This window comes from Eschrichtius robustus, chromosome 3, assembly GCF_028021215.1.
Source record: "Eschrichtius robustus isolate mEscRob2 chromosome 3, mEscRob2.pri, whole genome shotgun sequence".
In the NCBI taxonomy this organism is placed as follows: Eukaryota; Metazoa; Chordata; class Mammalia; order Artiodactyla; family Eschrichtiidae; genus Eschrichtius; species Eschrichtius robustus.
The window spans coordinates 6,170,276-6,193,821 of record NC_090826.1 but is presented as its reverse complement, the minus strand read 5'-3'; the positions used below and the strand labels follow the sequence as shown (position 1 = coordinate 6,193,821).

At 47.4% G+C, this 23,546-nt stretch overlaps 1 protein-coding gene across 1 annotated transcript; it reads left to right on the top strand.

Moving 5' to 3' along the window:
• Positions 1-202: 202 nt before the first annotated feature.
• Positions 203-14,181, top strand: ERRFI1 (ERBB receptor feedback inhibitor 1). The gene is made up of 4 exons (XM_068538814.1): positions 203-335; positions 10,325-10,522; positions 10,632-10,708; positions 11,568-14,181. The coding sequence occupies exons 2-4, from the start codon at positions 10,401-10,403 to the stop codon at positions 12,746-12,748; spliced, it is 1,380 nt and encodes a 459-aa protein (XP_068394915.1). The 5' UTR covers positions 203-335; positions 10,325-10,400; the 3' UTR covers positions 12,749-14,181.
• The last annotated feature ends 9,365 nt before the right edge of the window (positions 14,182-23,546 follow it).

The window sequence follows — 23,546 nt, the reverse complement described above, 5'->3', positions numbered from 1 at the left end:
CGCGGAGCCGCGCGACGACGGCGGACCCCACGCGAGCGCCTGCGGATCCCACGCGAGCGCCTCCGCCGCGATATCGCCCCTTTAAGCGGCTCGCGCCCGGGATTGGCTGCGCGGGGGAGGTGGGTCGGTGAGCGGCGACGTCACGGCCCCGCCCACTCACTATATAGTGAGGCGGCGACGGCGGCCGAGTGCAAGTGGGCAACGCTAGTGGGAGCGGGCGGCCGGCAAGCGGCGAGGCGCCTGCGCGGTGTCCGGGCCCCTGAGCCCGCGGCGCTGAGACAGCCGGGACGGACATGCGCGGGAGGGCGCCGTGGGGCAGCCGCGGCTTCGCTGGGGTAAGGGGCCTGCGGGGTGGGGGGGGGCGGCGCCGCGCCCCTCAGGGCTCCGGGCGGCTGCAGACGCGGGGCGGGTCCCCGGGGCGCGGAGAGGGTCGCACGGCGCGGAGTCTCCCGGGACGGAGGGAGGGGCCGGCCCGGGGCGCCAGGGACGCGGCTCCGGGAGCGGCGAGCCGGGGTCCTGCGTCCGCGGGCTGGCGGCGGCCTCGGGCTCTTTCCTCCTCCCGCCGGGGGCTGCGCTAGTCTGGTCCACACCGCGCGCCCGCAAGCCATGTCTTGGGAGCTGCGGGGGGCTGGGATCGGCGCCGGTGCTGACCCGCGGTTCTTCTGCCTAGTCTCGGCGACGACGGTCATCCCCAGTCGGTGTTCTTAATTCATCCGAGCAGCCCCGCGCCCTCCTCCTCCCCCTGCTCCTCCTCCTCCTCCTCCTCCTCCCAGGAACGTGATTCTTTGCTGTGAAGGTCCTAAATGCTGCCTCAAACGGGAAGGAACTGTAGAATTCTGTGTTCGAAACGAGAACACTTATTGGACATTCATTTGTTGTGTGTGTACGTGTGTGTTTATATGTATATCATAGTCTTATACAAATTAGATGACTCCTTTATCAGGATTGATACTGGATTGGTGCTTGCAAAGTCTTTATTAAGATTTCGTCATTGCTCGAAAGAAACCAGTCTCTTACCTGATAAAAAAATATGAGTAGAGTGTTAGTCATAAACGTAAGTGCAATCAGAATAGAGACTGTAGCTTTAAAAGAGATGTGTTGGTGACTTTAGGTGCACCTGCAACACAGGTAGGGCAGGACTGGTTTCTAGGCAACTGTCGGGGGTGAAGAAAGGTGAGGTTAAAATGCCTTTTTCCCCCCCTTCTGGAGAACAAGTGTTCTACGAAGTTTCAGGCTTTTATAAATCTGTTAAGAATGCAGTGGGGATACGTTTGTTCAGGAGACTGAAGTATCTAAATAAGTTCACCATATCTGGTTTTGCCTTCTTCTTTTAACTGCATTTCTTTCTTTTTCTTTTTCTTTTTTTTAAAATCCTTACTGGAACTATATAGTTGTAAGTGAAGTTTTCCTTAAACAAAGGCATTTTGGTACCCATTTCAGAAAATGACCAAATTTCGCTAAGGCCAAAATAAAAGAAGTCGGTTCCTTGTTAACAGGCCGACTATGATTGGTTACCTGTATGTCATCAATCAAGCTCTTTTCCAGATATTAGCAAATTTGAAGAGAAATACATATTGGTTTTAGCATGGAGTTCAGACACTGTTTGTCATTGCCTTCACTTCATACAGAAGTTTCTTTTTCAGCTGTGTGTTCTTGTGGACACTTACTGGTAGGTGGGAGAGGTCTGGGAGTAATAATTTATAACCCAACAGATATTAGACTGTAAACTCCTTAAGGGCAGGAACCCTGCCTTGCACAACTTCCGTCTTATGCAGCTTTGCACATAGTTGATGACTGATAAATAATTGCAGGAAAGCATATTTTACATGTTAAAGCTCAGCAGGATAGGACCAGTCACTGATAAAGTTCGGAAAGCAAATCTGTTTGTTTTTTTTTTTTTTAATGGCCGTTATGAAATGTCTGAGTTATTCATATTTTTGGCAGATAGGGAAAACCACTGTCGTGATGCACTGGGTTTCCTACTTTCGGTTCACAGTCGATTCTAGTTGCTCTTTCTGTGAGATTTAATTATACTGTAGACTTGAGTTTTTGTGTGAAAATAACTGCTGCTCCTCAGAGGATGAGCCAGATAATACTTCCTTTCTGCTAATAGTAATGGTAGCTTTTAAAAGCAAGTCACCTGGGACTTCCCTGGTGGTCCAGTGGATAAGACTCCACACTCCCAATGCAGGGGACCCGGGTTCGATCCCTGGTCAGGGAACTAGATCCCGCATGCATGCCACAACTAAGAAGCCCGCATGCTGCAACTAAAGATCCCACGTGCCGCAGCTAAGAGCCGGCACAGCCAAAATAAATTAAAAAGAAAAAAAATCAAGTCACCTAAATTACAGGTGCAATCTAACATGCTTGAAACTGACCTGAATGTCTACATACCATGAGGTTGCTTTCAAAAGGTGACCAGAGGAGGGGAAAGGTGGTGCCAGGGGTAATTCCAGGAATTGGAATGTCACAGACTCCCGCCACAGAGAGAGTCTGCTCTTAAGCTAAATGCATTTGTGTGGGTACCTCATCATCAGGATTTCTGTAGCATCCTTTGGTGCTCGTGTTTGGCAGTGCGTTATAAAAGCTGATCGGGATAACTCACTAGATAAACGAAATCCAGTTGTGGCATTCTGGCATTATTCGCACAGTATAAACATGCTTTGTAAAGATAGGTAAAACTGGTGAGTTTTGGGGTTCTGAACGTACGTTACTAGCTTAAATACAGAAGTTCGTTTTAAGGTAGGGGGAAGTTAATGTGGGATTCAGATTTCAGAAAAGAAAAAACGATTCTGCGGTTTGAAGTCCTCGTTGATACTTGAATCCAATTCCTTATACCATAAAATTGGGCAGTATTACCAAAAGGCCGTTGAATGTATTTTTTAAATATGGGGCTCTGGCTACATGACGTAGCCATTTTCAACTCCAAAGTGCCGTGATTCAACAAAAGATTACAGTTTAACAGAGGAAACAGTAGGAAGGTCAGGATGAGAAGACATTGTGCAAAAGCTCTTGTTAAAGACCCCCAGAATATGAAACTCGATGAGTTACAAATTGGGATTTGAAAATACTGTTCCTCTCTGCGCGGAATGCTCTTCTCCTGACTCTTCTCATGGCTGCCTTTTTTTTTCATCCTTTAGATTCAAATTTTAAAAGTCACCTGAGAGAAGCCTTCCCTAGCCACCTGTGTGAATAGGTTCTTCTGCCTCCTTGCCCTCTCCTGCTCCCCGCTCATTCCCTTGGAAGTGACCACAATCTGAAATTGTGTGCTTACCTCTTACCTCTCTCCTCGCTAGACTGAACCTTAGGCAGCACCACCTAGCGTCGTATCTAGTCCAGAATAAGCATCCGATAACTTATTTGTGAAAATAATGAAGCCCTGCCCTCTAAAAACCAGTGAGCCAAATGCATGAGCTGAGTTCAGTCTTCTCTGCGCAGCTGACCAGCGCTTGGGTCCTGTCCTTTGTGTCAGTTTCTCCATCTGTAACCAAGAATGTCAGGAGGAGAAACGTGGCTGTCGCCTGAAATGAAGACGATCTAGAAAGGAGAGGTGGTGAAAGTGTAGTGGGGAAAATGCTAGATTACAGGGGAGAAGAGCCGCGATGGCCCTTTGCCAACAGGAAGATGCTTAACCTCACTTCATTTCCTCCTCTGCAAAATGGCGACTGTAATCCCTGCCTCCTCTTACAGGGATGCCTTGGGGATCAAGTGAGATAACACGTTAGAAAGCGTTTTGTCATCTGTGGACCGCTTTCCAAATACAAGACATTCTATCATTAAATTCTGGATTTTACAATAGAGCCTGATTATCACGCCCCACAGGGATCCATGCTGGGAGTGGATTAAAAGGAGGCCCTTTGGGTATATGTAGGGACCCCTTTTTACAGGCGGAGACAGACCCACGTATATCAAATACCATCTTGTAACGGTTATATGATGGTAGGGCATCCACGTGTCACTGAAGGTTGATGGTTTCAAAGAACTGTTTGAAGTGGTCACAGAATATCAGACTGATAACCTTAACCCACCCTTTCCAGAGGATACATAGGACAGACCTGCAAGTAATAACTTGTACAGGAGAATTTGAGGGAGTTGAAGTAAAATAGGAACTTTCATAGGCTGAAGGTTGCCCAAGAAAAAACCATTACCAGGCAGCGAAGCCCCAGGACAGTCTGTCTGAGCCACCCTGAAACCTTGAGCATCGTAGTGGGTCAGATCTTCCCCCGGTTTAATTAAGAGCTTGGAGAGCCGTGTGGTGTGTGGGAAGAGCCTGGCTCAAGTCTGGGCCCCAAGTTCCTGAGCTCTGCACTTCCGGCTCCTCGGCTGTAAAGGAGGGTGGTAATAGGCACCCACCTCCCAGGGTTGTGGAGAGGATTAAATTAGTTAATACACAGAAAGCACTTGGAACAAAGCCTGTCAGATAAGTGTCCAGTGAACTAGTTATTATCCTTACTGGGTTTCTGTTCACTGTAACAATCTCGAATTACCCACTGGGTGACTTAAATGCTCATTAATTAAATTTGAAGTTTTAAAGACTCGCTTCCTATCATTAGACTATTGTGCTCACTGCCATTAAAATTTGAATAGAAATCGTGTATCTTTTACGATTAGAAATCTACCGTGTGTATGTCTAAAAGGAATAATATTTTTCCCTCCGGTGTGTCTTTGTGTTCTGCTGGTGCTATAGTGCTCTGTAGGAAAAGGACAAAGGACAAAAGAATCCATTCCTGCTGTGGGGCGTTTCTGCTCTGTCACCAAAGCCGCGTAGGAGACTGAGGGAATCCAGAGGCTGTCGGTGACCATGGTAGTTGAAGGAATACTTTTTCTGTTGGCTTGCCATTTCTTAAAAGACTTAGCTGGAGAATATTCTGAATTATTTCAGAACTTAGGTCACCTAGCTTTGACTGCGACAGTGTGAAGATAAAACATTTTCCTGGTTGCCTTGGTTTTTACCACCTACAAGTGGGCCATTATGGGCCAGGTGCAGGGCTGCAGGAGGACAAAACGTCCATCCCCACCGCACTGGGCCACACGCACATCTTCACTGAAACCACTGAGTTTAGTTACGTGTTACTAACTTCATATAACACACTTTTAAATCATCTGGGCATTTAACACAGAGGCTGTTGATGCTTCCGCAGTAGCAGGGCACGGAGAAGGGCACTCCTACCTTGCTGCCCCTTCTCCCTTCCCCCAGATCGTGCCTATTAAAGTGAAATCCGAGAAAAACCCTGAATTAGGGCCTGTGATTTTTGAAGAATCTTCTGCTTTTAGTGAATCAGCTCAGGCCACACAACACTATAGCGATCATAAACACTGAATGTGTTAGGGGAATGTCAAATAAGTTAAGTTTTCTCTTTTTATTAATGGAAATTAAAATCCTGTAAAAGAGCTAAACTGAACGTTCAGTGCAGATCGCTTGGCCACCAGTGCTTTAGACACTAATCACAGTAAAAATAGTGAGGTTTGGTTTGGTTTTGTTTTCTTTTTCATTTTCCCAAAGGTGATTATTTTAGGCATCTTCAAAATGAAAGATGAGTTGGTTTATTTGGGGAGGGTCTGAAATCATGGTATTTGTCATGGTCTTAAGTCAGTTTCTTGTCACAGATTTTGGCTGTGAATATAGTTACCTTCTATCTCCCTGGGTATGGAAATAGGTAGGTAGATAATTGTTAAATGCAGCTGAGAAGACCATTTATCACCCTGAATAAACAGAAATCAGGTTCTTAAACCAGATTGAAAGAAGGAAATTACGTCATGCTTTTAAATAAGGAAGCACTGGGCAGAACTGGATGAGTTGTGTGACAAAAATGTGCCCCTCCCCCTCTTGTGGATTGCCTCTGAGATTTATTAATGAGATCTGTGGCCAGGTAAGCCTATCTAGGTTATTGTCTGAAGGTAGCCTGGTTTTTAAAGAATAGTCTCAGAGGCTATCCTCAAGCAAAAGGCATGTGATTTCACCTATTGGATAAAGAATGTGCAATGTGCTTTTGGGTGTAACCCTTTTTTTTTTTTTTTTTTAAGGAAAATGACCTTAAATTTAGCAATAAAAACACGGGAGGTGCGTTACAATCCAGAAGAGAGGAGAAAGTGAAATTCAGTGTTTCTAGAAAGCATCCCCTGATTGCTTTAAGTAGACACTTAGTACCACATGCCAGTTGGGAAAGTTACATTGTTAACCATTTAAGGTTCTAATTTTTTTACCCAGTCTCAAACTGTCCCCTTTGGATTTTGGAAATGAATTTAGTGAAAATTCCTTGCTGGCTACCTGCCCTAGACTTGTTCTGTTATAATTGGGCAGTGTCAGCAAATGTGAAGTTTATCCCTTACAAACCTGTGTTTTTCCCCTTCTTCACTGGTTTGTATTATAAATTACATGACTCTTTCATGTAATTACTTTTTTAAAAATGAGATGAATATTTTCTCAAAATCCACTTACTAAGTATGTGTCAGAAATGAATGAGGTCAGGATCTGCTGGGGCGGTGGGAGTGCTGTCCCAGAAAGTTAGGCTGATAGAAGGGGACCAGGGGCACAGAATAACCCGAGCCCTGGAGATCCTCCTCTGGCTTCTCCCAAGGGAGCGGGTTCCTGGAGAGGGTGGCCCTGAAGCCTAAATTGATTCCTAACAGCGATTGGGGAAAGGAGAGGCAAGAGCTTGAGAAAGGTAGATGGGGGCCTCGTTGTGAAGGCCTTCAGTGCCAGACCGAGCAGCTTTCACTGAGAAGCCTTTGAAGACTTAGACGATGTCAGAGTAGTGGGAGATGAGGGACGGCGATCTGGTGTGCAGGGTGGGTGGGGGGCTTTCAGAGCCGAGGCAGATCGGGACGGAAGGAAGATAGATTTGAGAAACGGCGTAGAAATAAGCTGTGGACCTTGGCGATTGAATGTACATCTGCTGTAACTCAGGTTAAAAATGGTGCCTTTCGGAGACCTGTGATCTACTTAGACTGTGAACTGGTTTGGGAAGGGGGAGGGAATGTGCAGTGGGTGACAGGAGGCTTTTGGTTAGTAAAGTTGGAGATGCCAGGGGACCATCAGACTGGAAAGGTGATCACCAGACAATAGGAAATGCAAAGTGGAGGCTTGCGCCTGGGCTGGACGCCTGGGCTGGACTCGGGATTCGGGAAGCTGTCAACGTAGAGTTGAAGCCCTAGAGGGGGGTCAGAACTCCAGGCAGGGCCGGGTTGTAAGGAGAGAAAATAAAGGGACAGCCTCAAGAAACAGATGGTTTTAGGGGTTTTGTTTTGTTTTGTTTTGTTTTACTTGAATTAAAAAAAAAAAAGTGATGTTAACAGGAAAAAGTAGTTCACACCTGGGATGGGTATTTAACAGCATTTTTGACACAAAGGCTAAAAATTAGTTCATGTATTTTAGAAAAGTTACTATGCCCAAGGTTATCGAGACGCTGGCCTATACCAGGCTGAGTGGATTCACATTAGCTTTTGTATTTTTGCATTTCATCACACAATGCCATCTTGGACTTATAGATCCTGGTTTTCCCACGCAGGTATCTTTTTGCAGCCGTTTTCCTAATGAAGCGTAAGGTAGAGCTAGTTTTACAGTTATAAGGGAACAAACTTCGAAACACGGCAGCATCAGTTAAATTTCACTTGAGCGCCGTGTTTCTTTTTGACTCGAGGTTGACCAAATTGATTGACTTTTTTTTCTTTCTTTCTTTTTTTTACAGAGGAGTATACATATTGAATACTTCCAGAGTTTTGAGAGAGGCATAAAATAATTCCAGGTGGTTGAGTTTACAACCTGAGGAACACACTTTAAAAGTTTGCTTCCAGACCCCCTGCAGGTTCCCCTTTTTGAGTCTACAGTTGGGAGTTATTTTCCAGAAGAAGAGAGCACACAGTGACACTGCCCTGGGAGCTCCCCGTGCGAGCCAGTGGGAAGTTTGGACAGTTTCATAACATGGCCCATTCACAATTCCCCATTGAAATGTAGAGGCAGGTCACCTTCGATGAATGCACAAAGACACTATTGTGGTCACAAGCGAGCTGCCTCAGTGAACACAATTCTTTTTATACTAAAAAAAAAAGAAAAAAAATTTTTTTTCTTAAGAAAGCTTAACAAGGAGGTGATGGAAACAATGACCGAAAAATAACTTTTTCTAGAACGTGTACATAATGTTAAGGGACCACTGAAATGGAAGTCCAGAATTCCGGGGCCATTTCAGCAGAGGCGATGGTTACACAATCACCCTGTTGAAAGCGAAGATTTAGATGGCATTCGGAGGCCGACCCACAGTAATTACTGGTAGTTCTTGCTGACCTGCAGACAGGTGAGGGCTGGGCCTCCACCATCCCCTGCAGCACTTTCCTGTAATCTGGATGGGCGATCTGTGTGCTTTCAAACCAGTCAGATACCATATTCTTCTTCCTATCTGGCCTTTCATTTTTCTATCGCCACAGATACTGTCCCTGCCATCCTGCCAGGGCTCGCAGATTGCTCAGAAACAGCACCCTAGACCACTGGGCAGGGACAGAGAGGGCGTGTCTAGCAATTTTTTGCTAAAGATTGTATCTTAAATTTTTCTTAGAGCTTAACTGCATTCAGGGGAAGTAAAAACACATTTGCTTTGTTCCTGATATTAAAAACCAACCCTCAGAAACAACAAAAAAAGACCTCCCAATAACTTAGATTTCTGAAATGATGGGGTTTTTTTTTCCCCCCTCTTCTTAATCACATATCTTTAGAGACCGATGAAAGAAAGATAATGCTTGACTATTAGAAATAATATTTTAAACCTGTTGAAATCTCTGCCTAGTATATGAAAACAGCTGACTTTGGGAGAGTAAAAAGCTGAGAAGGGCTGATCGGGCCCCGTCCTCCTTTGTCACTGAAACATTGCTGCCTGCATTCCTTTTTACGTGAAAAAAAAATGAATCATAAACATTTGCAGAGTGTTTTTTTAGACCCTTAGCTTTAAAAAAAACAAAAAATAAACCCTCTGCCTTACATATTGTATACATTCACTTGATGCTGACAATACTAATAGTTAGATGGCGTTGTACAAACATCTGTTCAACAGACGTTCACTTACTGAGCACCTACTAACACCTGTTCAGGTGGTGATAATTAATGATTGGGGCGCAGCCTCTTTCCTGAGCTCACAGTCTTGTAGGGGGTGACGGATTTGACCCTGAAACAAAACTCTGACCTGCGTGCCCCTCCCCCAGCACAGCACCCATCTCACTCGTCTTGTGTCACCCACAGTCCTCAGCACGGCGCCCAGCTCTCGGTTTGTGCGAAAATACTTGCCAAGAGGATGAGAAAGCGTTAGAAAGTGTATGTACACATCGCACAGGGGGTCAATGTAACACGGAGACTTGACAAGTGACGTCCTCACCTTATTCTAAGCAAACATGCATGTCTGAAGACAGGGCAGACCTGGATGCTAATAACCGATGCACCTCGGTAATGAATACGGAAAATGGGGACTGGGGACGCCAGACATATCTGACAAGGGGGCGGAGGGGTCTGAAGGTGAGGAACTGCTGGGCTAAGAAAGCTGTAATCCATGCCTCGCAGCTAGGCAGGACAGACATAAATTACTAGGCACTTCACAGGGGAGAATGTGGAGAATGCAGTCTTCAGTTTGCCTCTAAAAGGGAGGAGGACGCCATCCAGGCCTCTGCCGAAGCCGGTCATCCTGCAGAACTTGATTTCCACAGGAGAGTGGAAACGAGTATCTTCATATGTAACGATTTCTTTATTCTCGCAAAAGTAATAACTGGAGAATTTGTCTTCCCGGGGCCCACCCCGAAATACAGAATCCAAGTGAATGCTGGGCTTGTGGGGTTGGTTATCAGGGGCCGAGTGTAGACTCTCCTGCTTCATCAAAGCGTTGGGTCTTAGAGAATATTAGTGCTGCAGATTCGAGCACAGTAATTTCTGAAATTACTTGTGTAGCTCGGGGGTCGGGGTGGGATGAGCTCCACTCTCAACACAGCCACACACTGGAAGGTCGGCGTGTGTGCTCTGGTGGGTGAGGCCGCCGTGTTGTGCAGCTCTCAGCGCGCAGGAGCTCTGCCTCTGCTGGCGACAGACTGTATCCCCCAGACTGTATCCCGTTGGCTGAAAGCATCTCACATCCTGGATTAGTACATACCCCCGCCCCCCAAAAAAGACTTATAATGTCTACGTTTCCGTACCCTCGTGAAAAGTAAGAGCTGGTAACATAAAAGTGGAAGAACTGAGTGGAAGTCGGTCGTGGAACGTTTCTATTCCACAGCCCCCGAAATTCTCTCACCGTGGCGAGTTCCGCGTGTTTCGGGATTGTTCCCTTTACTCTCTCCTCTGTGTCCCCTCTAGGGAATGAAAACCACTGGCTGACCACACATCCCTCCCTGGGCTTCACGAGTTTGAAGACTTCCCAGAATAAGGCACAATGTCCATGGCCGGAGTCGCTGCTCAGGAGATCAGAGTCCCGTTAAAAACTGGGTTTCTTCACAATGGCCAAGCCCTGGGGAGCCTGAAGGCCTGCTGGGGGGGCCGCGGCGAGTTTGAGAAGTAAGTGCAGGACGTGGGGCCGCTGGAGCCTGAGTGTGCGACGTCCAAGTGAGGGCGGGGACGCGACTGCTGCCTGTTTGACACCAAGGTGTCCGTCCTTTCCTTTCAGCGGCTTTTTGAACATCGACCCCATAACCATGGCCTACAGTCTGAACTCGACGGCGCAGGAGCACCTAACATCCATAGGTACGTGTCCTGAAAGCCCAGGCGCCCCTGGCACTTGGGGAGGAGGGTGGTGGCAGCCCCTGCCGTGAGCTTGGCCTCCAGCGTTATTTTCTAAATGAGGGAACGACCTGAGCCGTTTCCGACAGGAGCCGGACCCCTAGTGGCGACAGATTCTGAAGCTAAGCGTGTTCTTAGCCGCCTTTGCACCTCAGCCTGAGTCGCTGGGTCTCCCTGTGGAGGTGTGAGCTTCTAAAGGCATCCCAACCATGAGACGTAATAACTTTTAGGAACCCCGGACAGGATCTCTCTTCTTCCTGACGAGCCTCGAATGCTCGTTTGAAAGTGACAAAGCGGTATAAGTGTTGACAAAAACTTAGAAGAGTGTGTGTGTTAGTCCTTCTAACGTGAACCTGGCGTTCCTTAGATTTTTGCCAAGGGCTGCTTGTCCCATCGCAGGCGTGTCTCTGGCTCGCGGTATCGCGAGGGGCCGGGTGAGGCTTCGTCCTATCTCAGGGCCGCCCTGCATGTGCTGTGTGGCCCACCTCCCAAAGGGCCAGGTTGGCGCAGGCTGGCACTCGCGTAACTTACACGCTGCTCGCCTTCTGTGGATTCTGCACACGTCACAGAACCTGTCTGGGGCATGTGGACATGTGCCGCGCACACGTCCAAGGCAGATAGAAGAGATCATTGGTTCTCTGAACCAGATGGGGTGCGTTCCCCACCTCCGGGCAGACCCGACGCCCGCGGCGCTTGCCTGGGTGTGCTCAGCTTTCCAGCGGCTGGGTGTTTGGCCAGGAGCGACCCGGCAGAAGGTGGCAGGAGTGCGGGCAGCTGAGGGCGAGCACGGTCGGTCTTGGGTAACCTCTCGGGTTCCTTCCAGGGCGCGCTTCCAGGTCGGCTCCAATGAACGGGAGCCACTTTCCAGAGCACGGCCCCTCCGCCAAGTCCCGCCTGCCCCCTCTCATCATCCCCCCGAGTGAAGGCTGGGGGCAGCAGGAGGACCGGGTGGCGTGTGGGTTGAAGAAGCTGGCAGTGAACGGGGTCTGTGCCTCCACGCCCCCGCTCACCCCCATCAAGACGCCCCCGCCCCTCTTCCCTGGCGTGGCCCCCTGCGAGCGGGGCTCCAGGCCCCTGCCGCCGCTGCCCATCTCCGAGGACCTCTCCCTGGACGAGACGGACTGCGAGGTCGAGTTCCTGACCAGCTCGGACACGGACTTCCTTCTAGAAGACTGCGCGCTCTCTGACTTCAGACCCGACGGCCCCGGCAGACGCAGCTTCCGAGGGTGCGGACAGATCAACTACGCGTATTTCGACACCCCGGCCGTCTCGGCCGCGGATCTCAGCCAGGCACACGACCAGGCTGCCGGGGGGACGAGTGCCAACCCCCCTCCGTCCCAGGCCCACCGGAGACTGAGGAGGTCTCACTCAGGCCCCGCAGGGTCCTTTAACAAGCCGGCCATCAGGATCTCCAGCTACGTGCACAGGGCTTCTCCCAACTCCGACGACGACAAGCCCGAGGTGCCCCCCCGGGTCCCCATCCCTCCCCGGCCGGCCAAGCCGGACTACAGAAGGTGGTCGGCCGAAGTCACTTCCAGCACCTACAGCGACGAGGACAGGCCCCCCAAAGTCCCGCCGAGAGAACCCTTGTCCCGGAGTAACTCCCGCACCCCGAGCCCCAAAAGTCTCCCGTCTTACCTCAACGGGGTCATGCCCCCCACGCAGAGCTTTGCCCCCGACCCCAAGTACGTGAGCAGCAAAGCCCTGCAGAGACAGCACAGCGAGGGGGCCGCCGGTAAGGTCCCCTGCATCCTGCCCATCATTGAAAACGGGAAGAAAGTGAGCTCAACACATTATTACCTGCTCCCTGAGAGGCCACCCTACCTGGACAAATATGAAAAGTTTTTTAGGGAAGCAGAAGAGACACACGCGAGCACCCCCATCCAGCCCCTCCCTGCCGATGGCGGTGTCTTTTCGGCCCCAGAAAAGCTGGACTCGAAACCAAGAGTGGATCTGGCAGGCCACGTGAAGCGCAGACATTTCTCCTACGTGGTTTCCCCCTAGACCCTGGGTCCTGGCTCAGCAGAGGTGCTGCAGCAGCCAGCGGTTCTCCTGCCGTTCTCCAGCCTGATGGCGGTTCACAGGAAGACGGCGCAGGTCGCAGGGTCAGAGACTCGAACTGTCTGTCTTAAAGAGAAGGGTTTAGAGGGTCGTGAGGTGCTGCCATGCTGAGCATCCCTGACCGTGTTAGCGGCGGAGAAAAGTCTGCTCAAGTCTGTGATTTGAAGATGTGATGAGGGAAGGAAGGATGGGGACATTTCTGTATGTGCGCACGTTACGCACCCGTACCTACACTTGTGGTAAAATCGTAGATCCTAGTTGCAAGTTAACCAAGTAGTTGCTATCTTAGAGTAATATATATTTAGAATGATAAAAACTAAAGCTGGAGGATGGCTCCTGATAGACTGAAAACTGAGCAAATGGAAGAGAATACAGAATACAGTATCGTTTAGATCAAAATCATTAAAAAAACACACACAAAAAAACCCAACTATTTCTGCTTACTAAGTTTGAGGATTTCTGGCTCTGAGGCCTGTTCTGTTTTGCCTCATTCATTTTTGCAACAGTTTTTCCATGGAGGGCAGGCCATTCGTTCTTTCCGTGACTTAACCTGCCTCGTTCAAGTCATCCCAAGAGCTAAATCCTTTAGGTCTTACTTTCTGGTCTGTTGAGGGGAGGGATGGCCACATATTTGGTACTGTATTCTCACCTGTCCATGTCTCACATCTTGAAAAATGGGAAGGTAACAGAATTAGTCAATCATTTTTCCTTACCATTCCTGCTATATTCTACACCCCCCCAACCCCCGAAACACAGGGCGCTCGGGGGAAAACAAACTAAACTCTTCGCCAGTGCTGAGGATGTCAGTTGAAGCAATAATGAAACAGCAATGCGCTTGAGAGGATCTGTGTGGGGACGTGTGTCGTGGTTTTTCTGTTTGTTTGTTTCTTGTTTTTTTGTCTTGGGTTTTTTCCCTCCCCTTTTTTAGACTGTATAAATAAACGAATACAACACAAGCTGGCCTTGTGTTGCTGGTTCCTCTTCAGTATTTCCTGGGGATTGTTTGCTTTTTAAGTAAAACACTTCTGACCAACAGCCCAGTATGTCTTAAGAGCAGAGGTCACCTCAGCACCTGCTGTGGAAACTCTCACAGTCCGCTGCTCCGCTCGGATTCGCTGAGACACAGAGCTCACGTTCCCATTTTCACAAGCTTCGCTGTATTTATCTTGTGTAGAGCCGCACAAAGGAGATGGTGCTCAGTAACAGAAGTACCTTACTGCGATGTTCTTCATATTAAACAAGCTGTTTACAGTTTAAACTGCTGAGTGATGTTATTTGAGCTATTTAAAGCTTATATTTTAGTATGAACTAAATGAAGGTTAAAACATGCTTTAGAAAAATGCACTGATTTCTGCATTTATGTGTACAGTATTGGACAAAGGATTTTATTCATTTCTGTTGCATTATTTTGAATATTGTCTTTTCATTTTAATAAAGTTATAATACTTATTTATGACACCGTTAATAATGTTTCTTGCCTACACTCTTATAAAATTTTGTGTCTCGAGTAATATGACAACATGACCATTTTTAAGCACAAGGGAAGATTTTTAAGCAGTCTAACATAGGCTTGAAATTTACCACCATTCCCTAAAATGACAAACGATTTAAGCAATGTACATTTAAGTAGTATACAGACAGTGAAAACGAGCTGTTTGTATTTACCTATAACAATTAAGAAGGTGCGTCTGAATTGATGCTGGTTTGTTGCTGTGGAAACAGAGTCCTTCTGGGGAGGGGCGTCCCCATCAAGGGAGCTGTAGCAGGAAGGAGCCGGCTCTGACATGGACCTGATGTGACGCATTTTGAGTTTGAGGACTAGGTCTGGATTGCCCTGGGCCCTTGGGGAGGCTCTGCTTCTTGCTTGATGCAAGGCCACCAAAGGAAGCCCAGCCTGCCCTGGCCTCTCATTGAGTCACAGATTTGGGAGGCGGGAGGAGGCTGGGATACTGTCGGGGAGGGTGCCTGTCCGGTGTCGCCGGGCCCTTTGCCTGTTCTCCTCCCTTTCCTCTCCCTGTGGCTGAAATCCAGCTGCCTGCCGTCCCCCGCCCCCGCCCTCGACACTCCCCAGCTTCCTGGGTGACGGCAAAGCTCTCCATGACCTTAACTGCACCCCTGGCCTGTGCTTGGTTCCTTCCAGAGTAAAGAGTGAGGACTCGAAAATGGAAGATCTGGGCTGAAAGTCCAACTCCGGCTCTTTCTAATGATGTGTTGGGCAGATTCTTCGAAATCTCTGTATCTCAGTTTTCTCATTGGTAAAACTGGGGGAGAGGGTGACAGCTACGATAGGGAATTATCTGTGACAACTGCCTATAAACCAGTAGCTGGTACACAGTGAGGGCCCGGTCTGTGAACTGATTTTATGATTCTCTGTCGCTCATCCTCACCCCACAAGTTGGGCGTTATTTCTGGCAATTGACAGATGAAGAAATGGGTTTGAGGAGTTCCTTCAGCAGACATTTGTTGAATAACTACCAAATGCTAGATAGAGCCTCAGAAAACACACCCAGGCCCTTATGGAATTTGAAGCAGTACCTAGTGACCATTTGTGATAAACGCTGGAAAGGAATGAACAGTGGTGGTGACAGAATGACAAAGCGGCCCCCACCTCTCTGAGGTGATGAGATCTGAAGGGATGGAATCTGAGCCCAAGGAGGCAGAGTGAGCTGGAAGGGTCAGTAGGGGGAACCGCAAGGCTGGAGGGAAGCTGGGCATCTGCCAGGGGCCGGAAGTTACCCAGCGAGAGGCACAACGGGAAAGGGTAGCGGATGCCACTCAAAGGTCTAAGCAGGGGATGGATGGGATGGGATGTGTTTTAAGAAGACCAGTGGCTGTTGCATGCAGAACGGATTGGAAATGGGGAGACTTCAGGACAGAGACTGTCGGAACTGAGATCCATGTGTCCGGCGGTGGAGACTGAGAAACACTGGCGTGGAAGATACTTGGAGGTAGAAATAGCAGGTGGTGATCTCAGGTGGGAGGCAGACCCAGTGTGTGGCCCGGGCCACTGTGCCTGTCCCCCAGCTTCTGGGGGCTCCTCATCATGGCACTGACACCGCACCATCTGCAGCTCGTATTTGTTGCCTCTTTCTCCCCCTCCACTGCCTTTTCTTTGTACTGTGGTCAAGACCATCTTTAATTCATTGCGTATTTGCTTCCCTCTCACCTTCATGTTGTTCCTTGATTTTTTTTGGGGGGGGAACTCATTCATTCATTCATTCATTGATTTATTGATTGATTGATTGATTGATTTATGGCTGTGTTGGGTCTTCGTTTCTGTGCGAGGGCTTTCTCTAGTTGCGGCGAGCAGGGGCCAGTCTTCATCACGGTGCGTGGGCCTCTCACTATCGCAGACTTTCTTGTTGCGGAGCACAGGCTCCAGACGCACAGGCTCAGTAGTTGTGGCTCACGGGCCCAGTTGCTCCGCGGCATGTGGGATCCTCCCAGACCAGGGCTCGAACCCGTGTCCCCTGCATTGGCAGGCAGATTCTCAACCACTGCGCCACCAGGGAAGCCGTTCCTTGATTTTGCGAGACTATCATCTTTTCCTATTTCTTCCTGGCCAGTGCCACTATGACCAGAATGCTATCCATAACACCACTTGCCAACTCAGTCCTTGGCCAGCACACAGAGCAGATGGAATTCTAAGCGCTCCCCTGGCCTAGGGCAGCCCTGGGCCTGCCCTCTTAGTGTTGATAAAACCGTTATGGGCGAGGAGACAGCTGGCTCTTAGCTGCCACTGAATGCACTGTTGAGTCCTCACTTAAAGACAGGTCTTACCTAGTTAACAAAGCTCTGGCCTAAAGTCAGGAAGTGCGGGCTCATCTCAACCTCCCACGTCCTCCGGGAAGGATTCCCTGAGCTTCCCTTCCCCATCAGTGGGAGACCACAGCAGAGCAGGGCCCAGCCCTACGCAAACAGAAGGAATTTATTATTAAGGACCGTTTCATGGCAGAAAGCAGAAGCTAAGTTCAAGAGGACTCCTTTGTTAAGTCAACCCAAAATCTGGATAGTATTAAATTCCAAGTCTCTCTAGGCTGCAATAATCAAGTATGCATTGCCGATCTTACTAAATTCCACATTCTAATGGAAGTTTAATCTTGTTTATGCGTTGCTTATTTCTCTTTAGGTCTCAAGGGATGTCTTAACTGTGTTATGAAAAGATCTTGTAAAAGGATGTTTCTTCAATGCTAGGGGCCCTAGTCAAAACAACAGAGCCATAGATTTTTCTAGAGCAATTCATAGTCGGAGAAAAGAGAACTACATCCGCCTACTGGTTTAAGAATCAAAATATATATTAAGCTATTCTCTATTTTAGTTCTTTTTTTAAATTTTTTATTTATTTTATTTTTTGACTGTACTGCACGGCTTGCGGGATCTTAGTTTCCCAACTAGGGATTGAAACCCGTGTCGCCTGCAGTGGAAACACGGAGTCTTAACCACCGGGCCGCCAGGGAAGTCCCTCTATTTTAGTTCTTAATTTCATCACATAATTTATTATATTAGGGTATATGGAGACATTTTCTTAAGAATAAGCTCCTAGCGTGGTTATTTCATACATAGCTTTGTTTTTTGTTTTGTTTTGTTTTGTTTTGTTTTTTTACTTTTCGTTTTGAGATTAATTATAGATTCAAAAGTTTCAAAAACAGTACAGAGAGGTCCCCTGTACCCATTACCCAGATTTCCCCAATGATAACATATAATCATAGTCCAAAATCAAAACCAGGAAATTGCCATTGCCACAACACATATATATACAGTATTTTATCTAGCAATAGTTACTATCAAAATGGACTTAGGGCCTACTTTTTAAAATAATTAACTTAGAAATTCATTTCAGCATTCTGTTAGGCTTTTTGTGAAAAGCTAATAAAACTTTAAAAATATGTTGCCATGTAAAAATTTCTACATTATGGTAATGGCAACTGAGAAGATAAAACTGACTCATGTTGGTTTTGACCTGCCAAGATTTTCCACAAGATTAATTTGCATTAGTTCTAGTAAAGATATTACTTCAAACTTTGAGGATTCTTGAAGGATTTTTCATTTAAAGGCCTTCAGATAGACAGATTGAGGTTCCACACCTTTGAATCTGAATCGTGTAACAAACCAGGGGGCAAACTGAATTTCCAATCCAGTACTAAAGCTTGGGAATGGGGGACATGGTGGTGGTATGGATTCTTGATTTTAAGAAAATAAGCTTAGGTCAAACTAAGATACACTCAGAGACTGGTTTGCTTTGCAGACTAGACCATTTGACAAACGTTCTGACCCTTTTCCTCTCCACATTTGAATCAAACACCTTTTAAGAGAAGTTTTGGGGTTTTATTTGGAAAGTAGAGAGAGGAGAGAATAGGGCAGAAGGTTCAAGTGCATCGGAAGTCAGCTAGCCTCTCCTTGTACTAAGCGAAACAATGTAACTGAAGCATGTCTAATGCAATCTGAGGGTGTGAATTTTCATGCTTGCTTTTCACTTGAATGTATCAAACTTCAAGATACTTCTACCTAAGCAGCCCAGATCTGTTACTAGAGCGTGTTTAGACAGGCTTACCTCGGCTTTCACGTGATCTGCCCAGAATTCAGTGGCAAAGGTAGGTATAGTGTTTATGTTTTCCAGCACCTGCAGAAATGCTTTCACATCAGAGCAGCCCTTGACGGCCCTTTGCTTCTCAGGCCCACGGCCACCTGGCAGGGCCGCAGGTGGGGTTTGGGATGGAGAGGGGGCTGGAGATGGTTGGGAAGGTTTTCCCTGCCTAGAAAGAGAACTGCTGGCAGGCCACTGGGCTTACACGTGCCTCCCCTATGCCGTCATCCTTCACCCTGTGATCCCATAAAATGGACCGGAACCCAAAGCAAGCCCACCTATAGCAAGTTCTCGAAAACAGCATCCATGATGGCATGTAAATCTTCTCTTCCTCCCTCTCCCAACCAAAGTAAAAGGGGGGACCGAGGGGTTATAACCAAGGGACTGGCCCTTGGGAACGTACGAGCATTCGTCATCTTGAACTCTGTGCCCCGATGGGAAAAGGCAGCACCTTCATTCCTTGGAAATAACTTTGGATCCATGTCAAATAAACATCTTAATCACATGCTTCTTGCGTGTTTCTTCATTTCGCAGTTATGAGGGATTAGCCCAGCGCCTCCCCTGGGACTGCGTGACTTTTGTACACTCCCCTCTTGTGTAAGGCAGGATGAGTCTCTCTGTCTGGCCTGAGCCCTGAGTGGCCCTGGGCTCAGCACACAGGAAGCTGTATTTCGCCTGGGCCAGCTCCTTGGCCATGCTGGAGTTCTTGCAGGCACTAGTGTCCTGTACACAGTTTTCCACCTAGTAACCGATCACAGCTCTTGGCTAAGCAGAAGCCGGGTCCGGATCCCGAGTTTCAGGGAGGCCTGGCAGCCCGGCTCAGCGCACCCACAGCAGCCCACACGCATGATAAGACTTGTCTGCGTATCGTCCCGGCCCGAGAGGCTCTAATTACACGTCTGGGGCTCGCAGGAGCCCAGGTGGCCCGGCTCACACGATCCCAGAACTGTGAAGATAGCGCGGGCACAGTTCTCACTGCCTGGGCAGCCGGGTCGGGGAGGCTCCTCCGAGCCCCGTGCGTCATTTCAATACGAATTATGACACCCGCCTTCCAAAGACAACAGTCCATGTAACCAGGCAGCTCTTCTCCAAGCACCGCCACAATTTTATCCTCCCATCAAGCTTTCAGGCTCTACCTTTCTGGTCTTTCCAGCTCAACTTTCCACCTGCCCCCTAACTGGCACAGCAGAAAACTGCTGGGCATCGCGGCAGAGTCAGTGCAAAAAGGCACAATATCGGGTCCCCAAGCAGCCGTGTTTCCCCCACTCAAGGTAGCTTTGGCCTGAGAGGTGGCTCGTGGGATGCCACTTTGACTGATTGAACCTGTTCCTGCATTTCCTTGACCGTGTTAACAGTCACCAGTTATCAGAAACGTGCCCTTTGCCAGGGACTGTCCTGGGCACACGGAGATCTTGCGTGAAGCTATCAGCATCTGCCTTACAACCAAGCGACCTGGTTCAAAAGAAAAGACACTTGGGACTTCCCTGACGGTCCAGTGGTTGGGACTCCGAGCTTCCACTGCGGGGGGCGCGGGTTCGATCCCTGGTTGGGGAACTAGGATCCCGCATGCCACGTGGTGTGGCCAAAGAAAAGAAAAAAGACACTTGTACAGAGCCGCGCGAGAAAGTCACTGTCACTGGGACCAAAATCTTGATTTGGCACACGTCAGCGGCTTATTGAGGAAAGAAAGCTGTGCCATGGGAGCAGGTAACACAACAGGTGTTCATCCTGTCATCAGTCAGCTGTGTGGGAGGATTTTGTGGACAGCAGCCAGAAATCTGTTTTTGTTTTTGTTTTCGAGGCTAGTTTTTTTTTTTTTTTCTTCTTCCAAGCTTAGTGGATGCTGAATCAGTTCAATTATTCCTTTTGCAGGAATCCACACACTTTAACAGTAATAGATTGGCACTTATTTGGTTACTGATAAGGATCTTATAAAGAAATTGATTTACCAAACTGAAATTGTCATTTTTTATAGTTGATTTAGGTGTGGTACATATATACAATGGAATATTAGCCATTAAAAAGAACAAAATAATGCCATTTGCCACAACGTGGATGGACTTAGAGATGATCATACTGAGTGAAGTAAGTCAGACAGACTAAGACAGATCATATGACATCACTTATATGTGGAATCTAAAAAAAAGGCTACAAATGAACTTATCTACAAAACAGAAATAGAGTTACAGATGTAGAAAATAAATTTATGGTTACCGGTGGGTAAGGGGGGGAGGGATAAATTGGAAGATTGGGATTGACACATATACACTACTATATATAAAATAGATAATAAGAACCTCCAGTATAGCACAGGGAACTCTACTCAATACTCTGTAATGACCTATATGGGAAAAGAATCTAAAAAAGAGTGGATATATGTATACATATAACTGATTCACTTTGCTGTACGCTTGAAATCCTCATTTTCTTTTCTTTTTTTTTTTTTTAATTTATTTATTTTTGGCTGCATTGGGTCTTCGTTGATGCGCGCAGGCCTTCTCTAGTTGCGGCGAGCGGGGGCTACTCTGTTGCGGGCTTCTCATTGCAGTGGCTTCTCTTGTTGCAGAGCATAGGTTCTAGGCACGCGGGCTTTAGTAGTTGTGGCACTCGGGCTTCAGTAGTTGTGGCTCGCGGGCTTTAGAGCGCAGGCTCAGTAGTTGTGTCGCGCGGGTTTTGTTGCTCTGCAGCATGTGGGATCTTCCCGGACCAGGGCTCGAACCCATGTGCCCTACATTGACAGGTGGATTCTTAACCACTGCACCCCCAGGGAAGCCCCAAATCCTCATTTTCAATGTTTTCCTCTCAAACCTGGAGTATCAGTCTATAGACATCTTCTATTCATGTCTTTTTCTTTTTCTTAAATCATATTCTTAATGGTTCTATGTATTCAGTAATCCTAAAAAGACAGCTTTCTGGATACAGAGTTTTCTCTGAACAGCCTTACAGGCAAAAAGAGGTGTTACCGTCCCACCCAGCGTGCATTATAATTCTGTCGTTGCTTAATCCCCACCCAAATGCCCATTTCCAGCTATACAAACTCATATTATTCTTTCTGAATCATACATACATGCCACACCCTGAGTTGCACATAAAACTTTGCTGTGTTATTTCTACATCACTGTGTCCTGACGCAAGCTGTGGCTGACTTAGAAGCCCGTGTATATTTTTCTGGACTCATTTATCACCTCACTTCCCCGTAACTGGTTCTAGGTGGGAATTTCATGGAAAGGTTTTCTTCTGAAATTCTGTAGCCTAATGTTGAGGATATGTTTACAACCCCTCTCCCGGTTGCAAATCCTGATGCCAGCAGGTCTTTCTCCTTTAAGTTTGAACCTCAACAGGACAAGCGACACTGTATTATTCGGAGGGGTGCAGAGCCCCTACCCTGTGGTCCATAACCAGGAATGTGATGCAGGCGAGTTGTGGGGACCCATCCGTGGCCCAACGCAGGTGGACCTCCTGCCTCCCTGGTAAACATATCCTGGAGTCCCCTGAAGTCAAGAATAAACCTGGGACCTCCCTGGCGGTCCAGTGGTGAGGACTTTGCGCTCCCACTGCTGCGGGCCCGGGTTCAGTCCCTGGTTGGGGAACTAAGATCCCGCAAGCCACACGGAGAGCCCCCCCCCCCCCGAAAAACAAAAACAAAAAAAACAAACTTGTAAGTAAAAACCCAAAATGTCTATTGGCATACCGGACTGTTTCAGGAATTCATGAAAGATACAGAGCAGATAGGTGTGGTTTGATGGAGAAATAGGATCAAAGGAAAAGGAAGGCTAAAATATTCACAGGCAGTGACTTCTGTGAAAGCAGTTCCAAGAGTTCTGAGAAAGTTCTGTGTTTATGGAAATGGAACAGGAAGCAGCCCTGGGGCAGTAGTCAGGGTGATTATCTGGGGAACCACTTTCGGAGTATCCGCTGGCCAGCGGCTCCCACTCCCTTCCCTGTACTAAACATGCCAGTGAGTGTCTGCCTCCAGGCTAGAGCGTTAGTGTCCAAGAGACAGGCAAGGCCCCAGGCAGCAGGAAGTCTCCAGGTGGGATGGCTAGCCCTTCCCGATGAAGAGGACCCAGCCCCACTGCACACCCTGTCCAGAAACATGGACGCTCCTCTTCCAAGCGCATGTGATGAGAGCCTGGATCCACAGACAGCAGAACTGGGGATTTTCAAACACAAATAGGAGCATAAGATTAAAAAAATCACCAAACATTTGAAAACCAATGAAAGTCAAGAAGAGCACAAAACTCTATAAACAGAGACCAGCACCCATGCAAAGATTTCACAAAGTAAACAGATGTGAAAATAATCCCCAGAGATCCGACACAATATTACAAGACACAAAAACAAGGTATTATGGGAAAAGTCCGAGGAACAGAAAATGTGAAGAAAAGTAAAGAGGCATTTAGAATCTGAGGAGACAGGAATAGAGAGTGGCATGAAAGAAATAATTAAAACATAATGGAAGAAAATTTCCCAGATCTGAAGAAAGATACAGGTCTTCACATGGAAAGGGCCCTCGGGTGCCAAAATGATTTACTTGGAAATAAGACACACCCTTACACATTTCCCAAAATTTCAGAATACCGAGAGAAAAACAAAAACAAAAAACAACACCCTTTCCAAAGGAAAACAAGCAGAAAATTGCCCTCAAAGAAGTGAGAGTTATATGAGCCCCAGCAACATAGGATGCTGGCGGAAAATGGAGCAATATGATCAAGGTTCTAAGAAAAAATGACTTTGAACCCAGAGTCCTTTACTCAGCCAAATTAGCATTCACGTGAAAGGTCACAGTGAAATATTCGGGGCATATAAACCTCAGGAAGTCTGTCACTCTCAGATTTGCTCCCTGAAGGAATTTCTCAAGGATTGCAACATAGCAAGACACAAAGAATGCAAGAAGGGGGTAGCTGTGGTATCCAATGGGCAGTGGCAAACAGAGCAGCCATTACAGCTTATAGTGAAGTTTAAATAGTTTTTATGCATAGCTAAAAAATGAATAATAGAGAACTAAGATCCTGGATTAATTCAAGGAAAAGGAGAATGAGAAGGGAAGTGAAAAGAGACTCAGGTTTTTGTCTTTTTGGAGGAGAGGATAGAATTGATTAATTCAGGATATTATTGAATACTATTAGTGTACATTAAAAATCTAGAGGAGGGACT